Source organism: Quercus suber, unplaced genomic scaffold (assembly GCF_002906115.3).
Source record: "Quercus suber isolate HL8 unplaced genomic scaffold, Cork oak 2.0 scaffold_656, whole genome shotgun sequence".
In the NCBI taxonomy this organism is placed as follows: Eukaryota; Viridiplantae; Streptophyta; class Magnoliopsida; order Fagales; family Fagaceae; genus Quercus; species Quercus suber.
This window is the reverse complement of record NW_027070097.1, coordinates 113,229-129,216: the sequence shown is the minus strand read 5'-3', so window position 1 is coordinate 129,216 and position 15,988 is coordinate 113,229. Positions and strand designations below refer to the sequence as shown.

Sequence of the window (15,988 nt, the reverse complement as noted above, 5' to 3'; positions counted from 1 at the left end):
AAGAGCAAATTGACAAAATAGTTGGAGTGATTAATATCAGAAACAATTATTTCCCAGCTTGGAGTTTAGGATGGGTTATTTATGCAGACAATGATCAACTTCTCATCACCTTAAAAAGTAATCCAAACACGCACGCATCTAAGCTGAACAAAGTTTTTTGAGAGGCCAATATTTCAGAGGATTTCTGGCTAGGAGAACCGTAGAAGCCTCTATCAAAAAAATAACTTCTATGGAATATTAATAGAGGTGCTAAATATTAAAAACTAATAATTGAGCAGCATTGGCCAGTGAGTTCCATTATTAATTTTAATTTTTGCATGTATTTCTCTCTTTTTTTTTTCAGAAAAATAAAGAGAACAATCATTAGTTAAAAGCATCAATTGATTTCCAACGGGCTTAGACCTATTGACACCTACTCAATTTCCAGTCCTTGTGCCCCAGCTTGACCCGCCTCACCCACCACCCCCCCCCCCCCAAAAGAAAGCATTAAAAACAATCAAAGATCTAAAGAATTGCATACGAACAAAACGATTACCAAGCAATTATAGGTAAATTACTATGCAACATTCAGAAAATCTCCATTACAAGAAACCATCAACACGTAATACGATGACAAAGCCATTGAAATAAGCAAACATAGAGTACTTTCACAAAGCAAGGAAAACCATATCAGAAAATTTCATAGATATTCATCTCTTAACCAAAATTTCATGACTCGCGAGAGCATGGACCTAGCCCAATAGATGCATGAACCTAAGCCACAATAGATGGTTTAGACGCAGCAGAGAGCCTGGATCTTTTCTTGGCTAAGCTCTCACTACGACGATCTCTTTGCTCCTTCAATCTGGAGGCAAGGAGCTTATGATACTCAGCAGCAGCTGCCTTGGACTTGGCAATTCTCTTCTTCTTATCTGCAATCCTTGCTCGCTTCCTCTGCAAAGTCAATGGAGTGACCAACCTCTGAATCTTGGGAGCTTTACTTACTTCCTTCCCTGCCAATTGCACAAGCAGCATTATACTTTAAGAATTAAAGAAAACACAGCTAACCACCATAATAACTGAATTACCATTGAACTTTCTAAATCAAATTTTTTAAAGGCTAACAAGTATATCCACAGGCCCTAGCCCAAAAAATTAATATTGAAATTAGGAAAACTTACCAGCTTTTGTGGTAAATGTTCGACGATAGGTGTTGACATACTTTCGAACATCATCCTCCTTTGAGAGATTGAAAAGTTTACGGATCTTAGATGCCCTCTTTGGACCTCTCATTCTTGGTTTCTCAGTGTCAGTCAGACCAGGAAGGTCATTCTCACCCTTCTTCACTATAACCAAGTTCAGAACAGAAAGGTCTTGGCTGACAATGCATCCACGTACAGATTTCCTCCTCCGTTCTCCGTTGCGCCTACCGTACCCACGGAAGCAAGGAGTTCCTGACCAGACAAATTTGAATATTTAAAATCATAATCCTTTAAGACAATATAATCAGTCTCTAAAAAAGCATGTGTCATTGGCTACAATGAACCAAGATGCTTCTAAGGATTTTGGTAAATAGTAGCATGCACTAAAAACAAAAGGTTTGGCCAACCTCTGTGAAGCAAGAGACGGACACGGCCAGGAGTTAGCACTCCCTGCTTCATTGGGAATCCTTGCTTGTCACAACCTCCCATGATTTTGAAAACATAGCCCTTAAATTCCTGCAAAACAGATATTTGAGAAAACTAGAACTTGTAGCAGGATTTGACAAATGCAAAACATAATGGGTGCATACCTCTCCAAGAGAATCACCGCTGACCTCCTGTGAAATCCTCTTGTCAAAAAATGCTCGGCTGCAAGATCAAAGAAACAGAATAAAACACGAGGAATTATCACTAGCAGAAGCTTTAGGTAAAAGAAACTTGCTATTTCAATTGACTCATATAATCTAGTTTTACTCCATATTGGGTACATATTTGACATATAGACTCAAGGTAAAAATTTAGAAGTTACCAATCAAAAAATCATTGCCACAAGTTCAGCAGGAACATAATTGATAATAATCAAGCACATAGAATGATACAACAAAATTTAGTTGATAACAACAGAATCTTCAAACTAATGTCTTTCTGTGCTAGTTAGTAACATTTATAATCAACTAACTTAATGACATTTAAACCGATTAGCTAACATTTTCTATAATTAAGAAAGGAAAAAAAGAAGAAGAAGGGAAACACTAAAGCACATGGGAAGCATAGTAATGCTGACCCAAAGAGGCCAAAAAAAAAATTCAAGTCACTAGTACCTTTTCTCCAAAGCAATATAAGACATAACAATGTGTGAAAATATTTCTCAATGTCAAAATCTTACACAGGAAAATACTATGTTTTCTCTGCAAACTGATTATGATTATGCCTTGTGTAAGGCTCATAATTTTATCTGAAGATATTCCAATGACATATGTTGAATTCCAAAATTATATTTGCAAGAAATTAATGGACAAAGCCTAATTATGAAAATTGGAATTAAAGTCAGGTTTCTAGATTTCTTTTTCTTGATAGGTAGCTTTCTATATTTCTTTGTTTAAACCCTTGTAAGGATGCACAAATATATCTTGCTTAATGCCTATTACAGTACTACCTTTTACAAGGAAACAGAGGACAGCATTGATTATTTACAATTGAACACAACTTAAAAACTAACATTAAAACCCGAGACACCAGGCCGGCGATATTTGATTGAAAAATTCCTGAGCAGCATTCTACATTAAAAGTATAAAAGCAGAAGAAAATAGCACAAAGTGTCATTTACAAATGATTGTGAAACAGGCTATTTTGGCTTTGGAAGTGAAATTCCGCGATTTTCATCAAGTCATCTCATTTTTTTCCCAATCCCATTTATCTTTTTTTATTACAGACCCTGCTTTTACTAGTTCCAATTTCTTTTTGCTTAAAAAACAGTAATAGCTAAGACAGCTAAAAACAACATGCTAATGATAGATTTAGCTGGGCCAATATAAAAAAAAAAAAAGAGTTGAGTTATAGAATTCATTCATACAATTGAAAGAAAAGCAAATCCTATTTGATATGCTATTAATTTATATGATAAAGAGAGAGAGAGAGAAACTAACAGCTTCTGGTCATCGTCGATTTCGAGCTTTTTCTGGCACCCAGTAGTTGGGTTTGCGATGTTGAACTGTAAAACGAAAAGGAATATCACAGTTAGTGTCTACGTAATTGTGTGTGTGAGAGAGAGAGAGAGAGCACCTTCATCTTGGAGTGGAGCTAGCTGATGCGGCTGCAAATGAAGAGGAAGTGAGACTTGTGCTTTCTTTAGGGTTTTGTATGATGCGCTTCGGAGAGATACGATGTGGTTTTTTTTTAATCCTATGGCTTTGGGTTTTTTACCAGAGAAATGGGGCCAAGGCCCAAACCTTAACAAATAAAAAGAGAGAAATACATGCAAAAATTAAAATTAATAATGGAACTCACTGGCCAATGCTGCTCAATTATTAGTTTTTAATATTTAGCACCTCTATTAATATTCCATAGAAGTTATTTTTTTGATAGAGGCTTCTACGGTTCTCCTAGCCAGAAATCCTCTGAAATATTGGCCTCTCAAAAAACTTTGTTCAGCTTAGATGCGTGCGTGTTTGGATTACTTTTTAAGGTGATGAGAAGTTGATCATTGTCTGCATAAATAACCCATCCTAAACTCCAAGCTGGGAAATAATTGTTTCTGATATTAATCACTCCAACTATTTTGTCAATTTGCTCTTCTTCTTCTTCTTTTTTTATTTATTTATTTTTTTAAGTTCCTAAATGTTGATGGGCTTGCCCATAATTTTGATGGTTGGGCCTCTTTTTGTTTGACTAGGAAACCCCAACTCATCTCATCGCTCTCTTCATGAGTCTGTCTGTCTTTGATGATGTTAATGAGTTGGTTCCCTCTGTCTCATTTAGTCCCCCTAAAAAAATCTCGCTCTTACCATTAAAAAAAAAAAAAAAAAAACTTAAACCTTATTTGATAAGAAAATAAATGAGGATTGAACATATAATCTAACTAAGTGATAAGTCCAAACTCTATTCATGTTCAAATATAATTTAAATGAACCAAACTCAAATTTCTAGTACTTGACTTGGTTCAATTCTTTTACAACCCTACATCTACTGTACATGACACATATAATACGTTAAAAGAGTAAAGTTTTTTGTTTAAATGCGGTTGCTTTTAATGTCTTCCTATATTGTCATACAGGAGCTATGAACTTAATCCCTCTTCAAAAAACTTTTCATGGATCTAAAATAATAAAAAAAAATAAATCTCGCTAAGTCAAAGTGAGCGTCAAATGAAGCACCCATAAAGGTTGATGTGATTGTCAAATCATTTTGTCTTTAAAGAGAACCTTCTTTTTTATAACTGCAATGTCCAAATATGAGAACTAGGGGTATTCGATTGTTTTGTTCTTGGTTTATTTATTTATTTATTTATTTATTTTTAAGTGAAATAATGTTATTTTAAAAAATAGAGCACAACTTATTTTTCTTATGTAAAATATAAAAATATGTATCATATAACATATGATGAGTGGTCTATGGCTAATTTTTTAAATTCATTATTGGCCATTATACCTGATTGTCAAAAAGCGTTGTTGTTGGTCAACACGGATTGATTTCGGCTAGTTTTATCGACACCATTAGGTGGATGAACAACACTACGAGAAAACAATGATATGCCGGTCGTATTTTCATTCTAGACAGTATTAATAATAAGTCTAGAGACAACAAAATTTTCACAATTTTTTTTACAATTATTAAGATGATATGTTGTTATCAATATTAATAAAAATGATGTCAATAGCCTATGGAAAACTAATGTCATTCTAATAACAATTTATCACATCAACTATAATTAAAAAAGTTTGTGCAAAGAGTTGTGTTGCTCAATTGATTTGCACTTCTTGTTCTTGGTGTTTCTAATTGAGACATCTAGTGTTCAAATCGCTCCTCCTTCTACTATCCAATTATTAAAATAAGAGAAATGCTAACGAGTGCCTTTAGGGCACTAGTTAAATGAATTATTAACTAGTGCCCTAAGAGTACTCATTAGCATTTCCCTTAAAATAATAACAATAATAAATTGCCCCTAGCATTAATGTAACATTAACAGGAATGCTACAAGATAAAAATATGAAATAAGTCAAGGATGAAAGATTCAAGTCGGTGTATGCAATTGCGTAGTAGAGCATTTCATCCTCATGAGGTTACAAAAAAATTTAAATGTTCTCTTCATTTTCCCTTAAAACAATTATGGGTGTAATCAATTTAACAACTCTACAAATGCAAATATAATAAATAAATTATTAAAAAATATTACCAGTCTTTTTGTGTTTGTTATGCATATATTTTTATTTTTTAAAGGAAAAAAAAAAGGATTAGATGAGACCTATGCTATAATATATAACACAGTGGCAACAAATGATTCCTTAAAAAATAGTGTTGAATTCTGAATAAGAGAGATAAGCAGGCAAGACAATTTATCAGGGAAAGCCTTTGTAGTTGTTTAACTCTCCCCATACTGTCAGTTCAACTTCTTCCCATGACTTGGCCGTTCTGAGTTCTTTCCATATACCAAAGATTGCTCCCAAAATATTCTCATCGTGCAGAATACAATAGCACCTACATGCATGAAAATATCCAAATAAATCCCACCATTGTAAATATGACATTATTGACATAGATCGAGGCCATTTACTTACATGGTAAGGTATGAAAGTCGTCCAAATTTATCACCACCCTCCACTGATTCACATTCTGACATTCTTCTGAAAGGAAGTTTATAGCTCTTCAGAAAGTGCTTAAGGAGATTTGGATCACCTCTAAGTACATCTAAATATATCGGGATCAAGTCCAAAATAGGATCGCCTGCAAATCATATAAAGGATCAATAAAGCATTGGCAAAATGAATAAATCACATAGAAGAATCAGATACAGAGAGTAAAGTATCGGCAAAATGAGCAAAAGAAACTCATGTATATGGACACACCCTTTTTCTATATATAGGTTGTACTATATTTCTATGGCAAGTGCAACAAGATAAATGAAAGGAAGTTGCATTAATAGATTGGAAACTAACTCAGGTAAAGGCACCCAGAATTCTGGTTAAGATTGGGACAGTTTAAAAGCTTACACACCCTTCTCTCCCAATAATTACCCTGCACTAAAATTACCCTCTGTATTTAAATACACATTGTACTGCAGTATCGTATCCATGTCATAACGGTGTCCAATTTGCCGTATCATGTTATAATTTTTCAAAAATTGCTCGTGTCGCCGTATTGTACCCGTACTCATACCTGCACCCGTGTCTGTGCATCCTAGCCCTTTATTCAACCCAATCATGATATATTTCTAAAATTTCTCATAGCCATTTGTATTAAATTTAATTAATGATTGGTCATGTCGTGTGATGTCATTAGGGCCCTCAAAGCTCCATGCTTAATATAGAAGCCTAAACAAAGGCAGAACAATTGGATGGCTTTACATGGAAATGTAACTGAACTAGTGAAAGCACTAACCTATGGAAAGGTCACTGAAATCAAGAATGTAGCTAGGACACCATGATTTTCCCTTCAAACCATCATTGTGGCCATTAGAAGCATCATCCACCAGGCCAGCATATTCAGCATTTTCACTCAAGCGCAAAGTAACTGAGCTTGGTTCCATGTGAATATTGTCATCCATAATATCCGTGTGTATCCAAGAGAAAGGTTTCCAAACTTTCTTTAGGCCATTTTCACCCTGAAGTCAAATAAAAGCAAGATAAGTAAATATACATTTGTCACAAAGAGACTAATCTATCAAATTATATTTTAATAAAAGAGCGATGTCCTTCAAATAATCAAACAAGATGCTGGAATGGGCAAGAGACCTCAAATATATTAAGCAAGTTGGCAAAATCATCTGGGATGTATTCATCAACTTTCTCTATCAGTGTGTTAGGAATCGGATCTCCCCTACAAAGTGCAACAAAAGAATATCAGAGGTCTCACACTAAACTCTTTGATGCCATATATAAAATGCAAAATGTAGCTCAATTTACATTCCAATATATGGACCAAGGGTATCATCACTCAAAAATTCAAGAAACAGATAACAAGTTGTAATTAAAAACAAAATCTTCAGCAGTACAGGATAAAGAGCTTGCAAATCAAAGCACAGTATGCATGCATTAGTATAGGCACAAGCATGCATTAGAAAATCGCTACAAAAATTTCAGGTGTTTGCTTTGGATATATTTGATTGAAAGTAAAATAAGGTAGATACACCTAAAAATAATAAGCTGGTACAAAGCACTAGTTTTATCCAATGAATTTGGTTGGAACACAACTCTCTTTAATAGCTTTAGAAAGCATAGAAACTCTCAGTCCCAAGTCCCAACCCAATGAAGAACTAATTAGGTTACTCAGACATGCAACAACAATCAGGCTGTTCCATTCCATTCCACCACCAACAGTCAATGCCTTGACTGACAAAATATCAAGACACAAAGACCCCATCAGTAAGAAAGTAATTAATCAACAAATCTTTTCCTGGGAAAATCCACTAAAGTGGGATTACTACCCTCAAGAATATAAATATAATGATCAAGAACTGAGCATACTCAGTCAATTTAAGGCTATTACATATATGCCACTTCTCTGTAACCACAATTGTTATATTAGTCACTTTTCAACAAGACATCCATGTGCACTGCTACTAGACCCAGTTCTGAAACCTATAGAACTGTCCACTTTATTTTATCCTACAAATGTGCAAAACAAAAGATGCCTTTTTGTTATGTTATTAGCACACAGTATTTGTTTCTAAATTTACGCTATGGATTTTCAGCTAGCACTCACAAAACATAGATATAGAGCTCAAAAAATTCATAAAATAACCAACACACAAGACAAAAGTGTGTCCTAATAGCTAGATTTGGGATTTGTCATGTCTAACTACCTTTCATGTAACATACACAAAACTGCATTTATCCACAGAACATGCATTTTTAACAAAGATATGCAGGCAAGTACCAATGAGTACCATAAGCAAAATAACTATGAAGGTGTATGTGTCTGTCTACTGTCCAGCATAAATACAGGATTATCCAACACAACTATCTCCAAACAATAAACAACACTCGGCAGAGTCAGTGTTGTTCATTGTTTGTAGATAGTTGTGTTTAATAATAAGATATAAAAACTAGGACCGTGTTTGCCTCACATTTTTGGTATATCTTCATTAACTAACAATTGCAGATAGATGTTCTTCTGTGAAAGCATAGGCATACCATTTAGACAGACGGCTGGTTACATCCTTCCTCTTCTTCATTAAAGTTTTGATTATAATTTCCCATTCTACTTGAATGTTTGAATTATTATGAACAGCCTCCATATGACAGTTACTATAGGTCAATTCCAAATGCTGTTCAAAATCTGAAAAAATTGAATAATCGAGAGGTGGAAGAGGCAAGAGATGAAGGTTGCGGAGCTTCTCTCCCAGAAAGGAAGCTAAGCTTAGTGTATCTTCCCATGACAGTCCATCTCTTCTGCAAACAGAACATAATTGCATCAAGGTCAATTATGGAACTTTGATCAATCTAATAGTTTGCTGCATTGCAACTAAGAATAGAAACTATAATAATCATCCTAGTAGCTTACAATTGAGCAAATATCTTCCCCTTGCATCTTTTTGTTACAATATATGGCCATATCCCAGTGCATCTTGCTGAACTACTCAATTCATGTATTGACATCCCAGCTTTTCTATATTCAATTTGTTTCTTGTTCCATACACCAAAGGGATATCCATCTACTTTGCACTTTTCTGGAACCAGATTGCTCTTAGAAATCACATCAGGAACTCCTTTGCCATCCCAAGGAACAACTGTATAAGACCCATTTTCCAGATAAAGAATGCCACTCGCCAAAACATCAGGAATGTGATTCTTCAGAGGGGAGTTGACTCTACGTAGTAGATTGTAAAACTCCAACTGTTGACAGGCAGTATAAAAAATAAAAACAAAATTAGATTCGTATAAAAGGTGTAATCGGACAAAACCTAAATATAAGATCATACCTCAGTGCCAATACCATAAAGTGAGTCTTCCAACCCTCCTTCAACAAATATTTTAATTACGTGGTTTTCCATAAGATAAACCTGTTGAGAAAATTTTGGACATATTACCAAAAGTAGACTCTGAAAGTTAAATAGAAAGCATTTGTATCTTTAGAGAACCATGAGTGATTATACATTTGATGAACTAACTTACTGGATTGCTACCAGTGCCAACAGGGAGCCTATCATCATCTGTGGGAGAAGGCAAATCGTGGAAAGCACAAATTTCTGTCAGGCGTTCTAACCATTTGTCCGCATTTAGTGCAAGACATGCTCCCTAAGACATTTCAGAGCAAAAAATGAAACGATAGAGACAGGAAGAAAAGTATAAAAAGCACTTCTAGCAACAAGGCAAGTCCCAAAAAAAAAAAAAAAAATCTAGTAGGCAAACTTGTAAATCAGTAAGGTGGATTACAAATTATGTAAATGAACTGGCAAATATAAGAGGCGCAGAAAAATGCATAAAGGGTAGCCCTCAAAATAGATCTTCCTGGAAAACAAGCCACCTCAATGATCATAATTCGTCCAAGCAAAAGAATCAATTATTTGTCTCACTGCTGGTAAAAGCTTGCTTAAGCGCAAAGCATGAAGCATCATAACCTTGTGGCCTTACACCTCTAAAGCAAGGTGCATTTGCAGCAACACACCTTAGGTGCACTTTTTAGAATCTTTTTAATTAATATTAACAATAAACATCTACATGTTGAATGTAGTGGTCAAATCTTAATGCCATTGATATTCACTGTGGATTTGTTACACAAAAGTCAATTTTATGGTATGATATCATACACATAAGCCCACCCTTCCACTCCTTTACAAATTCAAGAAGGAAAAAAAGTCCATTCAGCACTGCACTCCACAAACCACTCATCCTCACAAAAGGAGACTCAAGCAAGACAAACTTTCTCTTTTATCGGGTACATTTCTCTCTCTCCCCTCTCTTCTCTGTCATCTTTTTTATTTTCCTTGCTTCACTCTCTCTCTCTCTCTCTCCTCTGCTTGATTTAACAGATAGGACCACTATGTTTTTTAACTTGTCCTTCTGTTCTGTCCTGAAAACCCACAACCCCACCCACAACCCCCTTCCTCCCCTTCCCCTGTGGTCTTTCTGCTTGGTCCCAAAACCCATAAACCAGTTCGAATTCTACCAAAATATGTATATCCCAACAACGAACAATCGTTGAAACATTTCTTAACCCAGATGTTTTACTGAAAACAAGAAGCTTCTGCATTGCATTGTTTTTGTTAGCCATAGAAATTGTCAATTAACATCCTATTGATCCCTTGGTTCTTATATTATATTAATAATTATTTCAAATTTACTACATTATTTTCTAAAAATTAGCACTTGACTTCAATTAGACATGTGCTTACGCAGTTACGCTTTGCGCTTAAGTGTGCCCCACACTTTTACCAACACTGATTTGTTGCTTAAGAGAGTTTTGATTGACTGTCAATATGACAGGAAAGACCCCATAAGTAGGATCAGCAGGTCCACTCTAAGAGAAGGTGATTATTAAGGTCTCTAGAAAGAAAGGGAACCAACAAGCAATTCCGCTTGTAGATCATCTATGGCATACAATATTAACACCGTAGCTTTGTTAAATATTACTGCTTGCTTCCTTATTTAGTAAATTCAACTCTCAGCTTGATGAGTGTAAAGAAATAGGCCAACAAGGAAAAAAATTACCTTCCATATTAGCTCTCTCATTCCTGGTTTTCCAACCCAAAGCCTGGATAACCATTCTCTCATTTCTCGTTGTCCCATGCAGTTGCCTAAGCTCCAAGGAGAATTGTAGTGATCTCTCTCTTTATCCAAAAACATGGCTAAGAAATTTATATCATATGAGAAACCTTGTTTCCACATATTATATCTTTTAGAGGCACAGGTGATAGTTCCTTCAAAATTAGGGTCATCTCCAGGTTTCCGAATTCTGACCCTCTTCTCTTTCCTAGTCAGTTCAGAGTAACTGTAATCATCTTCACCAGAAAATATATTCTTGTCAGCATCCTCAAAACTACCTTCACCAAAAGCAAGCAGTCCAGCACGGCAAACTCCTTTATGTTGATAACCAGGAGCCATATCCAAGCATACAAATTCGAAGTTTTTGGAATTCGCAAAGTTCTGTGTCACAGCAATAGTGGTTTCCAGATTTAGGACACAATGCCACCATCCACTCGGAACAAAAATGGTCTCCCCAGGTAGTTGGGTGCACTCAATTGGCTTGTCTTCATCAGCAAGTAGCGGATAGAAATCTAGCCACCACTAAACAAATCCACAAGAAAAGAAAAAAGAGCCAATCAAGCTAAATTGAGCTAAATTGAATGAGCTATAAAATAGAAGAATAAATCATGAAGACTGCAGTTCTGCAATAAATACCTGCAGTGATGATGGAGTCTCAACATTAACATCACCATCTTCATCATTTACATGTACTGTGACTCCCAAGGGTACTCTTCCTGGAGGATACAATGCCCACCTATTCAGCATGATTGACATATTACATCATAGCCAGTAATTTCAATCACAGTGAAGCAAGACAAAATGTGAAAGATCTTATGCAGACAATTATGTGAAATTCACATTATCTACAGCAAAATAAATCATGAAGACAGAACTCCAATTAATCATAGAATGGAAGTATCAGAGTCAACATGCTTTTATTTATCACTATGGAATCACATCAACATGCAAGAACCTGGACTGCCACCAAAAAATAAAAATAAAAATAAAAATAGTTTTCACTATGTGCACACTGTTTCATCAACTGCCAAGTACAAATAGGCATAGGCTGTGACAGATATAACAGCCATGAATTAAGTGGGGCAGAACCAATGCACAGATAACACTGTTAAGCAGCTGTGTGATTTTACCTTTTACGACCACACAGAAGGGTATTCCAGGCACTTGTAAGAGCTGGATCAACATGCCAAGAGGCACCAGACCTCTCTGGCCCAATAATAAGCCATCTAAATGGTGGCCGCTCATCTCTATCTAAGACATCAAAAAAGTCTTCTCGAAATAGATGAGGCACACTGTAATCCTTCAACAAACCAGGTGCAACTTCCCCAAACTGCAAGAAAGTGAGAATATCTTCAGATCATTAAAGAAACAACAAAAAACATAAAAGAGTAAGTAGTTTTGCACAAATAGAGGAGCACCTTGTCATCAAAAATATATAGGGGATCCTCATCATGCTGAAGTTTCATGTATGAGACATAGTCTTTGAATTTCATCAAGATTTTCTGTGCACTCTTTTGAGAAATCCTGAATGCTGTATCTCCATAGTTCAGCAATAACTGGTCAATTGTCCATGCATGCCTTGCTGGCCAAGTATCCGCCAGTCCAGTAACCAAAACCTGGTACATGTTTCAACAAAAATCCATGAGAATAAAATAGACTCAGAAATGACTAAAATAATATAGGAATATCTATTACAGAGAAGAAGGTAGCATATGCTGGAAAAGTTTCATGATTTCATTTAGATTTTCCTTTCCCATTTATCATTAAAAAGAGAGAAAGAATAGCCAGTTAGACTGGAAATTATAAATACGACAGGTATGATAGTTAAGAACAGCAAAAAAATGTTTAAAATCACACATAGTCGGAACATGTACATTGGAATTAGCAATGTCTGTATTTGTAGTTCTAATAGCAGTGGTATGGTGGAAGTGAGAAAAAAAGTAACAGACATTGAAGTGGCATAGGTGTTTTGGTGGTGACTATGCTAGTAAATGTGGTTGGCAGGGTAATGGTGGTGTGTGCCAAGTAGAGGTGGCAGCAATGTAATGTGATGACAGTGTTGGTACAATAAAAGAAGTGGTGGTAGCATGTGAATGATATCGGCAGCATCATTAGCAATAGGAAGCTGCTGATGTCATTGTGGTTGAAGTGGTGGTGGGGGTGGTGCAGATGCATTGACAATGGTGGTGAAGTGATGGCTTCAGTGGCCGTGACCATTAAATTTAGTGGTCTGTGTGACTATGGTGGCAAGCACGTTGATGGTTTGTGGGCAATTGTGGCAGTTTCTTTAAAAAGAAAACATATCACCAGAGCAACAAAGAAATTTATTAGTCAAGTGCAGTAACATAGATTATTATAAAATAAGGAACATCAAATGAGGTTAGCGTCCATAGATGTGACATCATTACAAGAAAGGGATCAATCGAATGAAGAGAAAAGTGGGTCAAACTGTTTAAGTATGACATAATAAAACTAAATGAGAAATGGTTTTGCAGTTAATGATTTGGAAGACAATGGAATCGGAACAATCTTATTAATTGAATATGAACCCTTATCACATTACCGGTTTCTTCCCTTCATACTGATGATAAAACTCTTCTAAAGAAAGGTCCTCCTTTCTTTCCACGGTACCCTTATCAAAAGAAAATCCATACAATGTGGTATTGCTCCTGTATAATCTTCTGTACAAGAATAAAGAGTTGAATCCTGCAAGAAGTTATATAAAGTTATAAACAATGACCTAACGACTTCAGAGTTTCTTTAATTTTTAAGTAGAAAATCCTTCAGAAACAATTGTGTGCAAATCAAAATCAAGATGAGAAAAAGAATCTCTGGGAAGAGTTATTGAACAATGTAGGAAAACCATTACCATCAAAATACAGTGGTTTTCTGCAAGGTTCTTCATATTCACTGGGCAGATGCTCCCTGTGTCCAAAGGCATGACAACAATTTATAATACATAATAAAACAAAAAATTGGATTCAAATTTTAATATCTCATGAAAATCCCAAGAATAAAAATAACTGATGACACCAACAAAACAATAAACCCAGCTTCAAACCCCAACAAATGACCCTAATATTAAGAAAAATTATAGCATGAACTGTGAGACATACACATACAGAGCTGTTTTCTTCCATGAGCCTTTGTACTGAAGAGGACCATTTAGACTTTTAAGGCACAGACTCATCCACAGTGGTTCTTCATTGCATAGTATGTACATCACACTGCATATTAGAAAGAAACAAAAATTAAGGAATTATAGTACTAGAAGGGAAATCAGATATCAGCCACATACACTTCATTCAAGCTTCTTTAAGGCAGTAAGTGACATACAACTAGATCAACAAATACCAGCAAAATTCACTAATTGAAACAAAACCCATGATGCTGATGAGATCTCTGTTGTTATCTTAAAATGCATGAAACTGTAGTGAAAAGTCATGAGAGAAAGAAATGAATTAATAACCACAAAGCTAATATGTTTTAGCATATATGTATTCTACACAAAAATACATTCACTTTTTTGCAAGTTATACATAGACAACAATTCCATAAACCATGGAACTCAATTCATAACCGAATTTCACTTGGCATTGTCCGAATGCCCAGTTTTTTCCATAGAGAGCACCAGGGTTTGAATCCTTCATCCCCACTTGCTGTGAGGAACAAAAAATAAAAATAAAAATTGCACTAATACCTAAATTTAGGCATATTCCTGAAAACATCACTCATCAATACTAACCATTTACACACCAAACTCTAACACGTTACTCAACACTTAATAGCTTTCTAACATGCCAATTTTAATAAAATTCATCTTCCTGAATTAGATGAATACATTGGAAAGCATTGGAAAATGATCCTCTCAAGTTCAAGTCAAATGGAGAGACTCTATTTCATGGATAAGATTTTATTCCTTTCTATCCAACAGAATGATGCGGTACTAGAAACGCCTTTAGATTTGTAATATCGAAACTTGGGGCACATTCCTAAAAACACCGCTCATCAGTACAGACCATTAACACCCCAATTTATAACACGTGACTCAACACCTAATAGCTTTGCTGACATATGCCAATTTTTAATAGAATTTCAGCTTCCCGAATTAGAAGACTGCATACAAGCATGTCGGAAAGGGACCATCTCCTTTTCAAGTCAAATGGACAGAGTCCATTTCAGGGTTAAGATTTTATTCCTTGTATATAACAATTTTGAAAATGCAGAGGAAGACTAAGTCTATACTAGAAATAACTTTAGATTCCTAATATCTAATATTTAATCCGAATCATGAAATGGATCCATTTGAAATGCAAGTAATCGCTACTATGTCTCCCTAATTTGCAATTCTTGCTGCTATGCCGCACCTCGTTTCATGAAATTTATGCTGCTAACCAACACAAGCTCTCGCTTATTCAAAATAGTCCAAATTTAAATTCAAAATTCGAGTTTAGCTATGAATTTAGGAATTACGAAATGGAAGAAATGCGTCAATGCCGAGTGAGATCATTGTGAATTGAAATTACAATAATGATAATTGAAGAAACAATATAAGAAAGAAAAAAAACCTGCTGACGCAAGCGAATCGAGCAACGTCACGAGGAGTGAGGTATTCCAAAATAGCGCAGACGGTTTCGTCGGGAAGGACCGAAAGGTTTCCGAGAGCGTCGGTTCTGCGATCTCTGGGGCCCAAACTCTGGGCGTGAGGCTCATCCATTGCTCTCTCAACTTTTCTTTTTGTTTTGTGATTCTGATAAATTGGGATTGGAATCAGAACTTATTAGGGTCTCCTCTCTCTCTCTGTAGTGTAATGTTGTTTTGGTGTGTCTTAATTTGGCAAGAACAGAACTAAGAACTGTGAACGCGGGGATTTAGAAGAAAGAAGAGATGGCGGGCTTTGGATTCGCGTGAAGTGGATAGCTTACGCAACAACTCTGCGCGTGCGGACCGTGTTTCTTTTCTTTGTGCGCGCTCTTACTGTGTTCCTCGAATCTTCGCGTCACGCCCGCGATCAGCTTGCATTATTTCTCTTATTTATTTATTTATTTTTAACATCTTTTATTTTCGTGTAAAAAAAAAAGTTTGAGTACTTGTTTAATTGGAATTTTT

The 15,988-nt window shown here is 35.6% G+C and overlaps 2 protein-coding genes across 3 annotated transcripts; both read right to left on the bottom strand.

Moving 5' to 3' along the window:
* Positions 1–531: 531 nt before the first annotated feature.
* Positions 532–3,372, bottom strand: LOC112026337 (small ribosomal subunit protein eS6). Its single transcript, XM_024059021.2, has 6 exons — positions 3,243–3,372; positions 3,107–3,171; positions 1,772–1,829; positions 1,589–1,697; positions 1,161–1,433; positions 532–992 (listed from the first exon to the last, which is right to left on the bottom strand). Exons 1-6 carry the CDS (start codon positions 3,246–3,248, stop codon positions 754–756), a joined length of 750 nt encoding a protein of 249 aa, XP_023914789.1. The 5' UTR covers positions 3,249–3,372; the 3' UTR covers positions 532–753.
* A 1,810-nt stretch (positions 3,373–5,182) lies between these two features.
* LOC112026327 (lysine-specific demethylase JMJ21) lies at positions 5,183–15,841 on the bottom strand. Of its 2 annotated transcripts, none has more exons than XM_024059007.2 (16): positions 15,448–15,841; positions 13,996–14,106; positions 13,749–13,804; positions 13,443–13,585; positions 12,298–12,495; positions 12,010–12,209; positions 11,516–11,615; positions 10,826–11,401; positions 9,290–9,412; positions 9,097–9,177; positions 8,679–9,010; positions 8,309–8,566; positions 6,908–6,992; positions 6,555–6,777; positions 5,735–5,900; positions 5,183–5,654 (listed from the first exon to the last, which is right to left on the bottom strand). In XM_024059007.2, exons 1-16 carry the CDS (start codon positions 15,594–15,596, stop codon positions 5,516–5,518), a joined length of 2,940 nt encoding a protein of 979 aa, XP_023914775.2. In that variant the 5' UTR covers positions 15,597–15,841; the 3' UTR covers positions 5,183–5,515. The 2 variants fall into 2 exon arrangements, with proteins under 2 accessions (XP_023914775.2, XP_023914776.2); XM_024059008.2 differs by having other exon boundaries at positions 14,002–14,106.
* Between the last annotated feature and the right edge of the window lie 147 nt (positions 15,842–15,988).